Source organism: Nyctereutes procyonoides, unplaced genomic scaffold (assembly GCF_905146905.1).
Source record: "Nyctereutes procyonoides isolate TBG_1078 unplaced genomic scaffold, NYPRO_anot_genome, whole genome shotgun sequence".
NCBI classification, from domain to species: domain Eukaryota; kingdom Metazoa; phylum Chordata; class Mammalia; order Carnivora; family Canidae; genus Nyctereutes; species Nyctereutes procyonoides.
This window is the reverse complement of record NW_026575146.1, coordinates 54,483,072-54,501,606: the sequence shown is the minus strand read 5'-3', so window position 1 is coordinate 54,501,606 and position 18,535 is coordinate 54,483,072. Positions and strand designations below refer to the sequence as shown.

Here is an 18,535-nt window from a genome sequence, read left to right as displayed (position 1 = left end):
GATCCCAGAACCCCAGGATCATGACCTGAGCCGAAAGCACACACTTAAAGATTTAAGCTAGAGTTATGAGATTTAATAAGTAAAAACACAAGGCATCCAATTAAATCTGAATTTCAAATAAACAGCTAATTGTTTTTTTGTTGTTGTTTTACTACAAAACATATCTCATGCAATAATTTAAGACACGATTATACTAAAAAATGAAATGATGTTATTTATTTGGACTCAAATTTACCAGGTGTCTTATACTTTATCTGGCAAGCCCACTTTAAGCTCCAGTGTGCATTTTATCACATGCTCTCCACCTCTCTGGCACCACGGTCTATCAATCCTGAGCCGGTAGGTGCTTCATCAACCTGGGTCCTTCATGAACTATGATGAGCAGAGCTCCTGGCTGACCTGCAGCAGGCCTTAGCAGATTCTAGAAATAACCTTGTTGTTATAACAGCACACCTGAGCCGATCCTGGCAGATACAGACACCACCCGGCATGGAACCCTGCTGTATCTCATCCTGTATGGTGGGTGCTCCAATGTGTATCCTGTGTATTTATTCTTCATAATTAAGTTCTGGTTCTGCCTTTTCCCCCTTAAGGTGGACCTGGGTGAAGGCAAGATTTGCTTCTGTTGTGAAGAATTTCAACCAGCCAAATGCACAGACAAAGAAAATGCCTTGAAACTCTTTCCCGTCCAGCCTTGTAGTGCTGTTCACCTTCTACTTAAGGTACTTCGAATGGATTCCACCCCTGTCAGTAACTACATGCTAGAGCCCTCAAAGAAGGGAAAGTTAGTGGAAATATTCCCACTTGGTTACCTCTTTCAAACAAGTGGGCTGCTGAAAGCAGATAGGAGCTAACCGTCATTGGTGACCCAGAGACAGAATGACTTCAGGAGGAAGCACAGATTACTGTGTGTCCTCCTAAATGACGAACGGATGGCTTTCTTTGTGTTAAAGAATTATAAGATAGCAAAAAATGTAAAGGAGTCTAAGTATATACATATGCATGTGTGTGTAAATATTTTTATATACATGTATATTCACACACACACACAGTGTAGCTACACATACATGATGCAGCTTTTAGCAAAACCTTCACTTTTTTTTTTTCTTCACTTTGTTTTTTAAAGTTGGCTTCATACCCACATAAGACTTGAACTCACAACCCTGAGATTAAGAGTCGCATGCTCTACTGACTAAGCCAGCCGGGCAACCTTGCTCTGAGCAAAACCTTTAAACTGCATGCCCATTTGTCCTTGTTCTGCTGCTCCTTTGTTGGCTTCAGTGATTCCCCAGGGCTGTTGGGTGCTGCCGAGCCAGGACACAGAGGCTTAGGAGAGATATCCGTTAGTAAATCCAAGGGAAATTCATGCACTTTTTTTTTTAAGATTTTATTTGTTTATTCATGAGAGACACACAGAGGCAGAAACACAGGCAGAGGGAGAAGCAGACTCCCTGCGGGAAGCCCGATGGGGTACACGATCCCAGGATCCCAGGATCATGACCTGAGCCAAAGGCAGATGCTCAACCACTGAGCCACCCAGGAGTCCTGCAATTCATGCACCTTACCTCTCATTTCATAGGCAGCACTATAACAAGCGGGGGATTAAAAATAAATACCAGTTGCAGAGAAGTACAAAATTACCCTTTATTAGGACATTGGATAAAAGTTGAGTGCTGACTTAGGGCTCCTTAGCCCAGTGAGTGACAAGATCAGTTGGTGAACCCTGAGGTATTAGCTTTTGGATAATCCCTCACTTGAAGGCTTTCTTCAGATCTTTGTTTTGGGTTTGTGTTTTGTTTGAAGGAGGAATCTCTTGGCTGCCAGCTCCCTGAATTGTGTAGAATGTAAAAGTAGCCTTCTATCTTTGGCTTCTGGATTTCTGGTAGTTGAGTCACCCCCAAACTTTCTGAGCCAAGACCCCCCTTGGGGAAAGCCTCACTAAGGAGCCAGGACTAAGGAGCAACAGAAACTGTTGGAATTGTCTTGACTGCTATTTTGAGACGTGGCTTTAGAGAAGAGACACCCTCTCTATGCCCTGGCTGGCCTGCCCCCTGCACTGTCATCGTTCGGTGCCCAGGGCAGCTCTGCCAGTCACTCCCGAAATAGAATCAGTGGCCAAAGATAGAACAGTTCGCAGTCCTGGTGGGGAGGAGGCTGCAGGAGGGGGAGGCTGGGGATCGGTGTCATTGGAGACACCAACTTCAGAAGAGACACTCCTGGAAGGAACGCTTCCAGACAATATTCTGATGCCTGAAAAAAGAAAAATTGTAATGATGGCGCTTTCTGGGACAGGAAGCTTCCAAGATAAGCTCTTAAAATGAGGAAGCATACCTTCCTGCATGAGAGTCATATTAATAACCAGCAATTATCTGGCACTTACCATGAGCCAAACATCAAAGTCCTTGGCATGCATGTCCCCATAAAAGTTGCCTTCTTGGGACATTATTATTATTATTATTATTATTATTATTATTATTTAAAAAGTTCTTCTGTTGCCTTCTGGTCATCAGCTTTGAAGTACTCAGTGGTGTTCCTGTTTCCTTGTTCTAGAAAGTCCTTTTCGCCCTGTGTGCCTTGAATGCCCTGACCACCACTGTCTGCTTGGTGGCAGCTGCCCTTCGTTACCTCCAGATATTTGCAGCCAGAAGATCCTGCATCGTAAGTCTATACGAGGTGGCGCCTTGACCGTGTTCCATTGGGCCTTTGTCTCGAAGGCTGTTGACTAACAGAGGTGCTGTTTAATTAGGATGAGTCCCAAATTTCTGCTGAGGAAGTGGAAGAACACGGACGGCTCCCTGACCCTGATGACTTTGTGCCACCGGCGCCCCCGCCTTCCTATTTCGCCACATTTTACTCCTGCACGCCCCGGATGAACCGCAGGTAGCCTTCTCAAGAGCTCCCATCCCCAAGCTGTCTGTGAGGTGCCCTTGGTTCTGAAGATGGAAAGGTTTCCAGGACTCACAGCATGAGCCCACTTCTCCCCAAAGTCTAGACAGATTGCGTCATTTTTCTGGATTTTCTTTAACTTTCTTAAAAAATAAGATTTCATTAATTTATTACTGAGAGACACAGAGAGAGAGGCAGAGACTCAGGCAGAGGGAGAACCAGGATCCCTGTGGGGAGCCTGATGTGGGACTCGATCCCAGGATCCCGGGATCACAACCTGACCAAAGTTTCAAGTGGTTGAGACAGATGCTCAACCACTGAGCCACCCAGGTGCCCTTTTCAGGGTCTCTACCCCACCTCCCTGCTCTTTTTTCTGCTAAACTGCATGAAACCAAAGAAAGTCCCACCCTGACCTGAGGATACCCTTTTTCAATTAGCTTCCCAGGAAAACTGATACCCAGTGAGACAGCCACCTGTATGGTGACTTGATTGAGAGCTGCTGTTGCCCTGGAAACGCGCTCAGGCCTAATCGATGTTCATTATAACACCCTCAGCAGGTTCCCAAATCATGACATTCTTCCCAGCCATTAAAAAAGGATTAATTATTCATGACTTCTCCCTGGTCTAGAAAAAAGTAGACATCAGACTTATTTCCTTTTTCAGATTCTAGCTCAAAATTTATCATTTGTTTCTTAAATCTCAGAAATTACTATCTGCAGAAAGAAATGCTGTGTGTGTTCATCTGATAGTTATAGACTTCTAGAATTGTACCTCTCTAAAGAAAGACTTTGTTTATTCATTCACCAAACATTTAGTCAGTCCTCTGCTGTGTACTAGTCACCGTGATGGGTTGTTGACATTCCAGGTGACTTAGACTGTCCTCCTTCCCCTCTCAGTATGCTCACAGTCTAGATTATTACAAATGAGTGTTGCAAGGATCAAAATAGTTCTCAGAAGAGAGATCTTGAGTGCACAGAGGAGGACCACCTAACCCATGATGGTGAATGGGCTGTGGAGAGCTTGAAGGAAGAGTCAGCCAGTCAGGGTTGGCTTCGTGGGGGAAGTGATCTTAAGCTGAATGTTAAGGAGAAGCAAATTATATTTCACTTTCCAAAAGAAAATCTCTGGGTTCTGTAAGAAAGGCTAGTGTCTTTAGCTTGATATTCAGAGAGCCAAGAATTTCTACTTTTAATCCCCAGGGTATACATGGAGAGTTGTCAGACACATGTGGTGCCAGGCTTGGGGTTTTTGGGAATCCACTTGCCAATGCTCAGGGTGGCCCCGTGTGACCTTGAAACAGGTCACCAGTGGGAGCTACCACCCAGACCCTGTTAGCGTTCTTTTCCATGGGTTATCTTCCTGACTTGTGGCTCAGAGTCATAGCTACACCCCACCTCCACGCTCTCTCCACCTCACCCAGGGGGACCTAGAGATGGCCAAAGAGCTGGAGGCGCTGGCTGCTGGGTGGGGGTGGCGATGGGGATGTGGAGGTAGGGGAATGGGGGGTTGGGGGGGCGGGTGGACACAATTCAGCCTCCCTATTGTTCAGGGGGCAGTGTCCTGGAATTTCCAGGCTTCGGGGACTAGGATGACTTTCCTTGTCTATTAGAAAATAAGCCAAGAATTAACAGGAGCCAGAGAGACATATTCTGCTCATACCTTAGCCTGGTCTCAGGCTGTGTGCAGAGGGACACATAGGAAGGCAGTAAAAAAAAAAAAAAAAAAAAAGCCGGTTATTTCATAGCTGGGAAGAGAAATGTCCTCTTCGAGAAGAATTAATTGGCTCTCTGAGATTGTAGGTGAGCCCTTGGTTGACCTAAGAGGAGGCAACAGACAGATTTAATTTCCAGCAGTGGCAGAAAGGGTAAGTGACTCATGGGTGTGTAGGAGTCGTGCTGTTGGGCAGCGTGTCCTGCAGGCCGCCCTGCCCCCGCCTTCCCCTCTCTCTTCCCTTTCTCTTCTCGGCTTCTCCACAGTAATGCTGATCAGTGTGGGTATTTCCACTCTTTGGCCTGTGGGTGCATCCCTGGATTCGTCCCTCTGAGTCCTGAGACTGCCCCTTGCCAAAGCCAGACAAGCTTCTTACTCACCAAGGGCTTTACCATTCAGAACTTTCCAGAAGGAACATGGGGGAGGATGTTAAAGTAATATATCCTTGTGAGAAAGAAGACACTGCTAGGTGTAAAGTATATACCTGGAGGCCTAGATCTTATCTCCAGTGGGCAAATAGCCTCATTTTCTGAAATTCTCCCAGTATCAGATGGCTGGCCACTTTCTCTGTTAAAATGGTACATTTATTTACCTTTAGATACATATTGTATCAAAGGTATTTTTACATTTGACCAACTTTGCTAGGTTCTTACCTATCCACTAGCTCTTTGTGGATATAGACACTAGCTCTTTGACCCTGATTGGTGATTCTTTCTTGTAAGCAGGCAGGCAAGAATCATAAGGAATGCTTTCTTTAATATTTCCATGACTGGTTATGTGAAGAGTTTTCCCACAATGGGAGCTCCCCACTTCCTGCAAGGTACTATGACCTCTCAGAGAGGTTTATTTATTTAACTTCTATAAATACAGCTGCTTCGTGCATTGGTACCTCCTTGAGAAAGGACTTCTCAAATTACTGTCATAAACAGAAACCTGATTGCGGTGAAGGTTTCTGTCCAAAGATGGGTTTCTGCCTCGTGACTTGATTTGTGGGGACAGCCAGGACTGTACACTCCTCCTCCATGACCCCAGGGGAGCCTTCCCCTCAACCCCCATCCTCAAAAATTGGTTGGAGCCTCTGGCCTATTCTGTGACTGTGGACCTGGTTGTACCATGGGGACATAACGTGTTACAGAAAACGAAGATTATGGAAAACCGAATTTATTTCTTGGTGGTGGACATAACAATCTCATTCCTTTTCCTAACAAAGTTCAAAACCCAAATGAGCCAAGCTATGTGGGTGGGTGACTCTGTACCCTGTGCCCCCAGAGCCCGGTAACCCCAACACCTTCCCAGGACACAAGGGAAGACCACTCTTTGTTTGTTTTAGTTGCTGTATCCACCTCATGTGAGTTTGAGAGTTTGAGTTTGTTCTGCCGAAGCTGAGTGGTCAGCTTCAGCAGAACACATTTTGTGTGTACTTGTTTGGGTTTCCTGTCCATCCTCAGTACTTATGAGCATGAACTGCTGATGGTTTCCTGGAGAGTTTGGGGTGAACTTGAAAGAGCCCAGGCTCTGGAGTCTCTTTCTGGGATGATTCTGGGTGGGAGGGCTCCTACTATTTCTGAGGCCCAGCTTCCTTCCTCATTCACCTGTGGTGTCCCATGGCCGCTTAGCTGATTTTTTAAGAGAGAAAAATCTCTTTTTATCTGCAGGGAGCAGAATTTCTAGAGGCGAGGCCTGGGTCTCCCATAGTTTGCAGACCTCCCCAGGTGATTCTGCTCCCCTAGCTAGGGTTGAGGGACTGTAAAGGATCAGGAAAAAACCTGCCAGGACATAGCACACCTGTTCCCTGCTCCCCACAGATCCCTGTGTACCCAAAAGATGTGAAATAAGAACTGCCTAATAGGGAGGGTACTTTCCTTTTCTTTTCTAGAAGCATCTTCTGTAACACGGAGGCTTTCTTGGTCATTATAGTGACCACCATAGGAAGCCATTCATTTGTGGTCCTTTTAGAGAAAATGTGCCCTCCTCTCCCCCACAGTGTTCCTTCTTAAAGGGATCCCATGGTCGTTTAAGATCTAAAGTGGAAGGTGGTTCCTCTGACCTCCTGGCCCCAAGCAAGCCTCTCTTCTCTGTGAACATACAGGTGGCCATTGAGGGGGGAATATCAGAGACCACCAGAGCTAACAAATGAACTAGCAAAGCTGGGGGTATTCACTTCCCTGGGGAGAACACAGCAGTGGAGAAACACGGGGAGTTGACTGAAGGGGAAAGCCAAGGGATTTGGGAGTGCTGGAGAGATGGCTCAGGAGGTTATGCTAATTTGGGATTGAAGACTAGCCCTCTGTAGAGGACAGAAGGAGTCCCTAGGGCTCACTGGTTTTACTTTTAGGAAAAAAAAAACATCGCATCGTTTTCAACTTTGTTTCCTCTGCCGGTTTTTGTAAAAGGGCAGAGGAATAAAATGAAACCACTGTGAATCCACAGAGCGCCTTTCTGAAAAAAGCAGCCCTTGCATGCGGCTGGCCCAGAATCCTTCACCTGGCTCCTTCAGCTTATGCCCTTTTTCATATTTCAAGAACAGACATTAAACTTTTGCTCGTATCTCTTATTTTCATTCTCTGATATTCCACGACCTGAGTACAGGTTTCCTGGTCTTCCCTGTATTTTTTTTTAAAGATTTTATTTATTTATTCATGAGAGACACACAGATAGAAACAGAGGCAGAGACACAGGCAGAGGGAGAGGCAGGCTCCATGCAGGGAGTCAGATGTGGGACTCGATTCCACGACCCTGGGATCACAACCTGAGCCAAAGGCAGACACTCAACCACTGAGCCACCCAGGTGCACTAGAAGAGTGGATTCAAAAGAAATGATGGCATTGCATTTTATACATTCTCTCTTGCCTAAGAAACTGCAGGCTTTGATTATTAATAATCCATCTGCTTGGATTATTCCTCTGCTCCTGGGTCAGGAGACTGTCAGGAGGGGTGAAGGGTCTCCCCCACTGTCAGTAGGTAACCTTGCGGAGGCAGAAGCCATCACAAGGAAGCAAGAACCATCAGACCCACAGTCTGTAGGATGTGTTTCCTCATGCCAAGATGCTTTTCTAGGATGCTCGGCAGTGATGTCATTCCACTCCCACACATCTATGGAGCACGAATCAAAGGTGTGGAAGTGTTCTGTCCCCTGGACCCCCCGCCTCCTTATGAAGCTGTGGTGAGCCACACAGACCAGGAACAGGTACGGGCCGTAGTTCTTCTTTGGCTTACTGACTGCTGTTAGAAAAAAAGCTGCACGGCCTACAGAGAGCAGTGGGAGTCTGAGTCTTGAGCATGCTTTTACGTTGAGTGGAGTCCAGGTCGGGGATGAGTTGAAGATCAAAAAATAACCCTCTTTTCTCCTGTGATGTAGGGATCTTCACTCCATATGCCAGAAGGATCAGAAGGTGCCATGAGCTCCTTGGAACCGATCTGCGTGCCAGTGATGCAAGGTAATAAATACATGATTGCTGCCCAAACTCAGGATTCACTTGAGGAAAACATCATGAAATAATGACTTATATGATATATTGTTGGAGGTCAGATAACTTGGAGCCAATGGTTCAGATTACATTCTTCTCTCCAGGTGTAAAAATACTGTCAGCCATTGGCAATTTGGAGATAATAACGTGAGCAGAAATAAAGATAGCCTCAGAATCTTTGCTGAGTAACCAGACTCTTCTCAGGGACCTGGGAAATGGATTACAGAGTTTAATTTGGCTTTCCTGTGTTTTCCCACCTGAGATCTTCTTTTTCCTGTTAAAATAAGATGGGCTATTTTAAAGGGAAAAAGGAGGGAACCCTGGGTGGCGCAGCGGTTTAGCGCCTGCCTTTGGCCCAGGGCGTGATCCTGGAGACCCGGGATCGAATCCCGTGTCGGGCTCCCGGTGCATGAAGCCTGCTTCTCCCTCTGCCTGTGTCTCTGCCTCTCTCTCTCTCTCTGTGTGTGACTATCATAAATAAATAAAAATTAAAAAAAATAAAGGGAAAAAGGAGTTTTTTTATTGTAAGGTGATTTGCTGTGAGATTGTGCCGTCATTGATAACCTTGGGTCCAGGCCATGCTGCCTTCACGGGTAGTGATTGCTGGTTTTCCGTCCTGCTTCAAAAAATGAGAGTCAGTTTACAGTTATCCCTGTCATTTAAGGGAACATTATTACAGCATTCTGTCTTTGGAGAGGTTTTAAATGGCCCGGAAAACTGTCCACCAGCACAAAATGGCAGTGGTGATAAATAATGTATCAACACTCTAGCTATTTTTGATGGTGGTGATTTTTCAGCAGCACCATTTGGAACAAGTTTCTGTTCTGTTCACTTTACATCTTAGAATAATGCAGTAGTGTTCTCTTCCCTAAGTATGTTTGTGGTTCTTCCATTTCTTAAGAAAGTTTCCCAGATCCAGTCTTACCAATGATGTGATTTGATTGTCCTGAGCAGAAGTTGTCCATTTCTTGAATGTTTTACCCATCCAGTCAGCGGCCACTGGCTCTTTCCCTTGGCCGTCAGGACTTTCACAGCCTGGCTCACACTCTGGGTCTTGACACCTCCTCTGCCTGCATTGGGTCTGCAGCCCTCAGGGAAGTCACCTGACCTGTTATCATCCACCCACTTCACCTTGCATTGTCAGAAACTGGAAAACAGACTAGGAGCTTTCCAGTGCTGCACTAGGATGCTTCCCTGGAGAAGATTCTAAGCACTTGCAGAGAAAAACCCTGACATTTTGACAAGGCTTCTTTATTTTGCTCTTGGACTTAAAATTTTTTGTTTGCTTGTTTGAGGCTCAGAGGGGTTGTTTGGAGAGGCAGCGTTTCCCATAGTGCTGGGAAATAAAAACTTAAGGGGCCAGCAGCCTGAGCAAATGTGGTTGACTGTATTCCCCTGTCCCTGCAGGTTTGGGCTCACGGGTATTTCCTACCCAACATTTTGAAGGTAGCAGCTGGTGAAATAATTTATGTTTCTTTTCTTTAAAAAAAAAAAAAAAAACAGGTGAGGACATTCCTAACACACCTGGAGAAGAAAGCACATCCATCTCAATTCCTGATGCAAACCAGCTACATCCCATGAGAAGTCGGAGAGTCTTCCCACTCCTGAGGACAAGATCGAGGAGCGACCCTGTGCTGCACCATTCCGTGGAGAGAGGTGATGTCACTTACCACGTTCTTTGCACAGCATCATGCGTGTTTGCCCAAAGGTGTCAGGTGAAAGCGGGTGGCTCTGGCTGCCCACTGCCCCGCGGTTTGAGAGAGGTCTTGAAAGAGGTTAAGAGGTCTTGGGAAAATAAAATATTCTACATGCACATTAAGAATATTCACCTGCCACAATTTTTAAGGCTGGTAGAGTTTTTTCTTTTGAAGTCATTGTCAGCAAAAGCATTTGGTTGCACATGATAGTGTTTTAGGTACACGAAAATAATGCAAACATCGTTCTGATTTCTAGGTGCTCACAGTCTTATGGAAATAAACTTTCTCAAGGAAGAAGTTAAAGGGCTATATTTTTTATTTTTTTTACCCCTTATGATCTGAGTTATCTTTTTATTTTATTTTTTACTGTGTATGGGTAGTTGAGTTATTTAAATCTGACCTGTTTTAAGAACTTTAGATAGAGTGAAACTCACACTCCAATTCTCTCCCTCTCTGTGTGGAGTTTGTTATAGACGTTATTTGAATAATTTTAAATTAAAAAACTTTTAAGAACTTAAAATAACATTGAGTCCTTTTTCTGAATACATGAATACCCAAACATCTCCAAATAGCTCTTCCTTTGGAAAATTGTAAAAAAAAAAAAAAAAAAAGTAAAGGAAACAAAGATAAAGGAAGAAAATGAAAATCTGTAACTCCACCAGCAGAGGCTCCTTTCTGTGACCTATTCTAACAAGTGCCTATGCTTTCCTCAAGCTCTGTGCAAATGACCACTTTGTAAACGCTCTCACCCAGCTCTCTCTGGGGCCCCGTGTCACCCCCTCCCAGTCTTGGCTCTGTGCTTCTGACAGCCTGTGTTGTTTGCCACAGCTCTGGACTGACCAAGTAGGAGCCAGAGAGAACAACTCCTCCTGTCTTCTGAGCAGGGAAGAGTCCCACCACCTGGGACCGACCGCGTGCCTCTGCAAACCCAAAGGCCAGCAACCTGGCCCCTCAGCTCCCTAGGCCTGATTCACTGCAGGTCTCTAACCTACCTGGCAAGTTGAGGACTCACGCTGGCCACCTGCCAGCTTCAACAGGAACTTGGCTGTCTGCACAGCTTAGTGAGATCCTTCTAGAATCCTCTCCTAATTTGTGGTCCTGCAAGGGGGAGGAGACATGTGTTTACCTGTTGGAGTCCTCCACTGTAGAACGGACCAGATTGCCTTCCAGTGACTAAATGTAGTCCCTGACTATCCTCACACATGAGTGTCTGTAGGGAGCTTTCCTGGAAAACTCTGGCTCTCTCTGACAGGCACATGGCAGCCTGGAGGATGGCCACTAACCTCGGTTTATTAGAGCCTGCCTTTCTCCTGAGGAAAAGGAGTGCCCCCTCTTACTCCACTTGTTCTCCCACCCTCTGCTTCCTTGAATACCAAATTCCTGATCGCCAGGCCTTCACAGAAATCTCCAGGCTCGTGTACACTGAAGGCTGCTGGCTGGCTTATGAACACAGAGACCAGGCCTGCATTCCCCTTCACCCACCTGATGGCGCAGCAATGTTCTGCTGGTCCTTAAACCCTTCCGATGTAGGTAGTGTGGAAATGAGAGCCTGCGGGGGATTTCCCAGGCCGCTGACTTCTGGAATGACGTGATTGATTCTTCCGCACTTCAATTTTTCTTTCTGTAGTAGCCCTAGAGCTACCTCACAGCCATGGTGTGAGCGTGGATAAGCCAGCACCAGGCCCTGAGGATGTGTAGGACAAAGGTACAGTCAAAAGGAGCAGAGCACTCCACTCATCCCACAGTCTTGTCTCTCCTCAATCTCTCTCTTTAAGTGGTTCCTTCATCCTTCCCCCTTGGAGCATTCTCTCATCCGGTCAACCATCTTTTTTTCTGCTTGCCCGTCCATCCCCACATATCAGCCATCACCCCATGGAACTCTTGCTCTGTCTCAGGCTCCACCCTGGATGCTTTTCCTTATCATCTGTCTCTCCCTTGGTGGTTGTGTTTTATGTGGCACCATAAAATGTTCTGGGGACACGTTCTATTGGAACTTCAGGGAAGAAGCTTCCCTGAAGTGTTGTGTTCTGTTTTTGTTTTCCCCCTTTCCTTCTGCAAGATGAAAAGCAAGATGTGCATGGTTGTTGGCATTTGCAACATGCTTTCCACGCCCAGTTCAGTGGCCCATTGCTGGGCTTACAGGGGCGTGGCCAACAGGCACATGTTGTTTGTTCCCACCCACAGCTGTCCCCGTGCTCAGCTGTGAAGCTGCAACGCAGACCGAGGGGAGACCAGATCTGGCCACGGTGACCCTGAGGAGGGGGTTGAGGTGCAGAGCTTCGCGATGCCGGCCACGGTCCCTGATCGATTACAAGTCCTACATGGACACAAAGCTGCTGGTGGCGAGGTTCCTGGAGCAGTCCTCCTGCAGTATGACCCCAGACATCCATGAGCTCGTGGAAAACATTAAATCTGTTCTGAAGTCTGACGAGGAGCACATGGAGGAGGCCATCACAAGTGCCAGCTTCCTAGAACAGGTAGTTTTATCACGAGTCTTGGGCACAAGTCAGATCACTTGTTTCCATAGCAGCTGAAATGGCTTCTCTGATTTCCTGTCGGAAGTCACAGTAAGTTCATGGTCATGGTGTCAAGGAAATTGGGGTGAGGAGGTCTAGGGAGGGAGAAAGAGGAAGCTGGAGCATGTTCTTTTCAGACATGATGAGTTTTCCATAAGTTTCTTGGCCCAGGGAGAGAAACTGATTTCCCCGGGATGTGGAAGCATCCTTGGGAAAGGAAAGCATGGGGTCCGGGCAGTGCGGGGCATGTTCAGTGCTCGACTTGCTGAGTTGGGTTTCCCTGGATAGGGCATGGTGTCCAGCCCTTTGGCAGTGATGGACCAACATGAATTTTAATATTGGCAGGATTCTGGGAACTCTTCGATACTCCCACAAGATGTTGACAAGATACCTAAGCTGATAGGACTTAAAGGAATAAATATCTTTTCTCTATAGATTATAGATTAAAAAAGCACAATTCCCTAATCTGAGACCACCCAGTAGAAAGATAAAATTGGGCATAATCCATTTGGGTGTCAGTCTTCTCATTTTTATTTATTTATTTTTAAAAGATTTTATTTATTTGAGACAGAGCACGCACACATGTACACAGGCAATGGAGAGGAGCAGAGGGAGAAGGAGAAGCGGCCTCTCTGATGAGCAGGGACCCCATGCAGGACTTGATCCCAGGATCCTGAGATCATGACCTGAACCAAAGGCAGATGCTTTGGTTTGCCACCCAGGTGCCCCAGTTTTCTCATTTTTATTTTTATTTATTTATCTATTTATATTTTAAAGATTTTATTATTTATTTAAGAGAGAAAGCAAGAACCAGGGGTAGGATCAGAGGGAAAGGGAGAAGCAGACTTCACCCAGTGGGGAGCCTGACATGGAGCTCAATCCCAGGACCCTGAGATTGTGACCTGAGCTGAAGGCAGATGCCCAACCAACTGAGCCACCCAGGCGCCCCAGTTTTCTCATTTTTAAAATGAAGTGTTGGACTAGGTGGTCTAAACACCTATACCTCTGAATGAATGGGATTTCTTTCTGATGAGAACGAGGGGTGGGTCACAGCTTTAATTACCCACTTCTTTTAAAAGCTGTTACCTGGAGCTCCAGGGTGGTGCAGTGGGTTAAGCATCCAACTGTTGACTTTGGCTCAGGTCATGGTCTCGCAATCCTAGGATCAAGTCCTGCGTGTGGCTCCACACTCAGCAGGGAGTCTGCTTGAGATTCTCTCTCTCCCTCTCCCTGTGCCCCTTCCCTTGAGCTCTCTATAAATAAATAAATCTTAAAAAAAAAAAAAAGCTGTTACTTTTTAGGCATTTGCTTTGTTGCCCCTTGAATGTGGGGTGGCCCAGAGCTGTAGACATCAGGGCACAGCAGCTCATGGACATTAGCTGCCTGTGCCTGTGTGCAGTAAGTGACCAACACATACATTGGGCAGTGGAGTCCTAGGTGAGTTAAGACAGATTGAATAAACCCCTTCTCACTTGCTACTGCTGGCCTCTTCTTACAGAAGCCAGAAGCCAGTTTCTCTCCCAGCCCCTCAGGGAAGCAGAAGAGCAATGTGACTACTGGCATGAGGAGCTACATGAACCGAGGACCCTCTTGTCTGCTTTCTAATAGAGTGGTCAGCTGGTGGTCTAGGGTCAGGCTGCGGGCAGTATCTGTGCAGGGGAGACATTTATCTCCTGATAACCCTGGTCTGTGCCAGAAGTCATTCCCAGCCTCCTTCCCTCTGTCCATCCCCAATAGCCCAATACACAGAGCAAGTACTTGGAGCCACTCCTGGAAGGCTGCCAAGCTCTAGTGAGGTAAGAGTCAGTATTGGCCAAACCTTTGGTCTGGATCTTCTGCACAGTCTTCCCTGGAAAATAGCTTTGGGGAAAATGAACAAGCACTTACAGCTCATCAGATGCTCTCACTACAGATGTTTGCTGGGTCTTTGTGCCAAGTCTGGATGAAAGTTCATGTGTTGGGACTATTGCAGTGGACTCTGGGCCATGTGCTGGCGCCTCCCAGGAGCTGATCCCAGTGAGGAGGCATCCTAGTACCACTTCCCCAACCCACCTCCAGACACAAGGAGGTAGGGACAAGTAAAAGGAGAGCTTTTATTTCTGACTCTACCCAGCTTTGCACATTTTCATTTTTTCTAGTATTACTTGAATAGGTTTTCAATTCGTTGAAATGTTTATTTGTTTCAAAACCACTTGCCTTAACTTATGTGTAGCAACAGTTGACATCTGTGTACGTTGGAGTTTTCTTAATGAAGAAAAAAGGACAGGGCTTTAAAGACAAATATAATAACAGTGTGATAGCAAAATCTAATGTCCCATCTTTTGGAGGGATTAAACTTCTAATGACTTTAAAATCTCCGAATGGTGCAAACTAAACCAGAAGGCATCCCAGGGACTGCTCTGTGACCTTAGGTGGAAATGAAGTGCCTGGGTTTTCTCAAGGTGATAACAGTATCGTAGGTCCTATAGTCATGACTAGGCAACTCCTGGTAATTGTACATACTGGACAGATCTCCCCTGCTCAGTCTCAGATGGATGAAGAGTTTCCCTATGTTTGCCATTTTCCAAAGTAAGTGATATTGTATACATATTTAAAGTTACGTATGTGCTACGTTGTAAAACAGATCTTACAGTGGAACCATTCTTAAGCATTTGTACAAATAAATTGGCCTAGCTTTTATTATTATTATATTATTATTATTATTATTATATTATTTAATTGAAGGGTTATCTGGTCAATCAGAAGCATCACTGGCTTTGGGGTTGACATTTTATAAACTCACTAGCAGGTCACAATGCCAGATCCGTGGGTATCAACTTTTCAAGAACTTCCATATCACCTGGGTACTCACTAGAACTAGAGATGCTGCATCCCAGTTGCTGTGGGGGAGTCGGGAATCCACACTACCCACTCCCCTCCTCTCCAGAAACCGGCGACCCTGGTGAGAACCACTGTCTCAGACCCCAGGGAAATTGGATAAAAATGATGAGAAGAATGTTAAATGTAAAGCAAGAACCTGCAACGGATGAATCAGGGATGTGAAGTGAGGCAGGTCGGCAGCTGAACATTTGGGGAATTTCGTAGGAATGTTAGGCAAGTGGGAGTCTGTTGAAAGTATCTCTGGAACTCCAAGTGCCTTCCACTTTGGGAAAACACCCTATGATCTTTTCCAAAAGCAACTAAGATAAGCAGTGCATGGCTGATCAAGGAGGCAGGTTGGAGGGCCGCATCTGGTGGAGCCTGACGTCTCTCTCCCCCACTTATTCTCCCCAAGATCATGGCCCCGTTGCAACACAGCACTTCCCGGGCCCATGTGCCACCATCGCGGAGACAACCTGGCCTCTTGCACCTGCGGAGCTGCGGAGACCTCAGCACCTTCGTCCCTGCGGGGAGGCCCCGAGCCGAGAGGAGGCCCCGGCGAGCGGCGGAGGCTGAGCGGCCCCACAGCCTCATCGGTGTCATCCGGGAGACCGTCCTGTGAACCTGGGGGGCCAGGCACCCCTTTCCCCGTCGGCCTGAGTGGGGAGCAGGAAGGAAGATGGACCCCGATGGCAGCAGGATGATTGCTCCTGACCTTGGAGCGCCCTGGCTGGGAGTGCACACGCCCTCTCAGAAGGGGGGCACTCCAGAGGACATTTGTTCCCGTGTTCTGCTGACTGAGGACATACAGGGGTGGATAAGCAGGTTCTTGCAGGCCCATCTGGCTGTTGGATGTGCTGGAAGCGGTGGAGGCAGCATCCTTCCAGCCTCGGCCAAGTGCCCAGGTCCCGTGGACAGAAACTGGGTTAAAGATTCTTTGCCTGCCTCCCTCCCCGTGGCTGTTGGGCTGACCTGAGTTCCTCCCTTAGTGAAGGACAGAACTGCTGGGCCGCTACTCAGAGCCTCCGCAGCCTTTGGTGTCTCAGCCAGGGAGCAGTGGGCACAGACGCAGGATGACTAACCCCCATGTGCTGCACTTGTCAAGCTTCGTTTTAGGGCACCCCCAAGTCACAGTCTCTTTAGGAAAAATGGGAAACTCGGTCAGTGATAAATAGTAATGAAAGATGTTGAGGGAGAGGTTCTTGTGGATTCCATTTATTCCTGCTTGCAAAACTAGAGATGGCTAAGTCCCCACCGAGAATAAAAATGTGTACTTTGGACCTCTGGGCTCGCTGTACCATATTTGTGTGTTCGCAAGTGGCCAGGCCTTTCCTTAGGAGGGTTTGAGAACTTGAGGCAGTGGGGCAGCTGCTCAGTGCCAGCAGGCCACCAGGCCAGTTTCACCTGCAAAGCACCCCTCCCGCCCCCATAACAATGCAACCTTCTCTTTGTTCAGCCAGGTCTTAGCTGAGAAGCTATGTGGGGCTGCCTTCTCCCGGGGACTACAGACTGGGGGATAGAGAAGTCTTCTTTGAGGAGATGAGGTTTGAGCTGGGCTTGCCTTTGAGGGGCAGGAAGGGTGTTCCAGGAGGATGGAAGAGCCAATGCAAGGGCCCTCGGCACCAGAGGCCAGTGGGACCAGATCGAGGGGAGTGGAGGGGAGAGCCTCAGGCGGGATTTTCTGCTAACAGTGAGATAACACGGAAGAGTTTTCAATAGGAGTCACAGATCTAATTTGCATTTCAAGAGATCATGGGCCCCTGGAGAATAGGTTGGGGTGCAGGCTGTGACATGAGGGAGTGCCGGCCTCGCTGGGCACCCCCTGTGTTCTAGGTACTGTGTTAGTGGCTTCCCACACTCTCGGGTCACCGCCCAGCAGCCTAAGAGGTGAGCGCTCTTACTGTGCCTGTTTTACAGACGAGGAAGAGGAGGCTGAGTCCCTGGCCCAAGGTGGCTCCAACGTTCAGTGCTGTAGATCCCAGGCGCACCCAAGCAGCCCATCTCCAGAAGCCACTCTGCAGGTCTCCGCCTCCCAGGTAAGCAGCACTTGGGTGTTTCCTGTTTCTCTGACGAGGTGCTGGGTAAGGCTTCTCCCATGGCTAACGGGAGCCCAGACTGCCCTGGGCGCTGCAAACCAACAGGCCAGGCCACAGTGGGAAGTGTGGAGGGGCCTGGGGACCGAGTAATCGAGGAGGGAAAGACAGTTTGGAGGCGTTGGGGGGGTGGGGGCTGGAGGTAAGACATGGCTGTGGAGGCAGAGCTGGAAGCCAGGGAGAGCTGAGGGGACTGATTGGCTTTTCGGGGGCTGTTGTCAGTAGAGGGGGTTGGTGGGGGCTTCCCCATGGCACTTGCTCTGTTCTCATCCACCCACCCGCAGACACTGACTTCTCTGTGCAATTGAGCCATCTCTTGATTGCTCCAGAAGCCCTAGCTGTGAGCATCGTAGCTGCTCCCCGGGCCTGGCCACTTCGAGGGGGCGGTGGGGGCTCCACTGTGCTACTAGCCCCTGCCTAACACAGGCTCTCAGATAGAAAATAGCGCCACCTAGGTGCCGTCCTCCTGCCCCTCCCCCCCAGCCTGTGGTCTCCAGGTGTGGCTCCTATAACCTGGGCTTTCTCAGCTCTCTAAGTTTATGATTTTTCCCATTCTGGGAGGGCAGTGGGTTAGCCGCATCCCTCCACTCCCCCTTCTGGAGCCTGGACCACTACCTCCAACCGCCACTACGAGCCTCAGTCCCAGAGATGGGCTGGGCCATTCAGAGGAAAGGGACTTTGCCAGCACCCACCAGAAGAGGAAAGGGGGACATAGACTGAGGGCATCACTTGCCACACAGCAGGAGAATGTGGGGACCTCAAAGATTCAGATGCAATGAAATGCCGGGACACCTGCACCCGGATGTTTATAGCAGCAATGTCCACAATAGCCAAACTGTGGAAGGAGCCTCGGTGTCCATTGAAAGGTGAATGGATAAAGAAGCTGTGGTCTATGTATACAATGGAATATAACTCAGCCATTAGAAACGACAAATACCCACCATTTGCTTCAACGTGGATGGAACTGGAGGGTATTATGCTGAGTGAAGTAAGTCAATCGGAGAAGGACAAACAGTGTATGTTCTCATTCATTTGGGGAATATAAATAATAGTGAAAGGGAATAGAAGGGAAGGGAGAAGAAATGGGTAGGAAATATCAGAAAGGGAGACAGAACATAAAGACTCCTAACTCTGGGAAACGAACTAGGGGTGGTGGAAGGGGAGGAGGGCAGGGGGTGGGGGTGAATGGGTGACGGGCACCGAGGGGGGCACTTGACGGGATGAGCACTGGGTGTTATTCTGTATGTTGGCAAATTGAACACCAATAAAAAATAAATTTATTATTAAAAAAAAAAAAGAATGTGGGG

General features: G+C 47.6%; 1 protein-coding gene across 2 annotated transcripts in view; it reads left to right on the top strand.

Moving 5' to 3' along the window:
* Positions 1–16,422, top strand: part of ENTREP1 (endosomal transmembrane epsin interactor 1) — a 64,554-nt gene extending 48,132 nt beyond the window's left edge. For both annotated transcript variants that reach the window (XM_055311584.1, XM_055311585.1), the window contains exons 4-11: positions 594–722; positions 2,551–2,658; positions 2,747–2,880; positions 7,654–7,783; positions 7,955–8,033; positions 9,567–9,719; positions 11,945–12,237; positions 15,551–16,422. In XM_055311584.1, coding sequence (XP_055167559.1) covers positions 594–722; positions 2,551–2,658; positions 2,747–2,880; positions 7,654–7,783; positions 7,955–8,033; positions 9,567–9,719; positions 11,945–12,237; positions 15,551–15,757 — 1,233 coding nt within the window. In that variant the 3' untranslated portion in view covers positions 15,758–16,422. The remainder of the gene's footprint in view (positions 1–593; positions 723–2,550; positions 2,659–2,746; positions 2,881–7,653; positions 7,784–7,954; positions 8,034–9,566; positions 9,720–11,944; positions 12,238–15,550) is intronic.
* Positions 16,423–18,535: the final 2,113 nt, after the last annotated feature.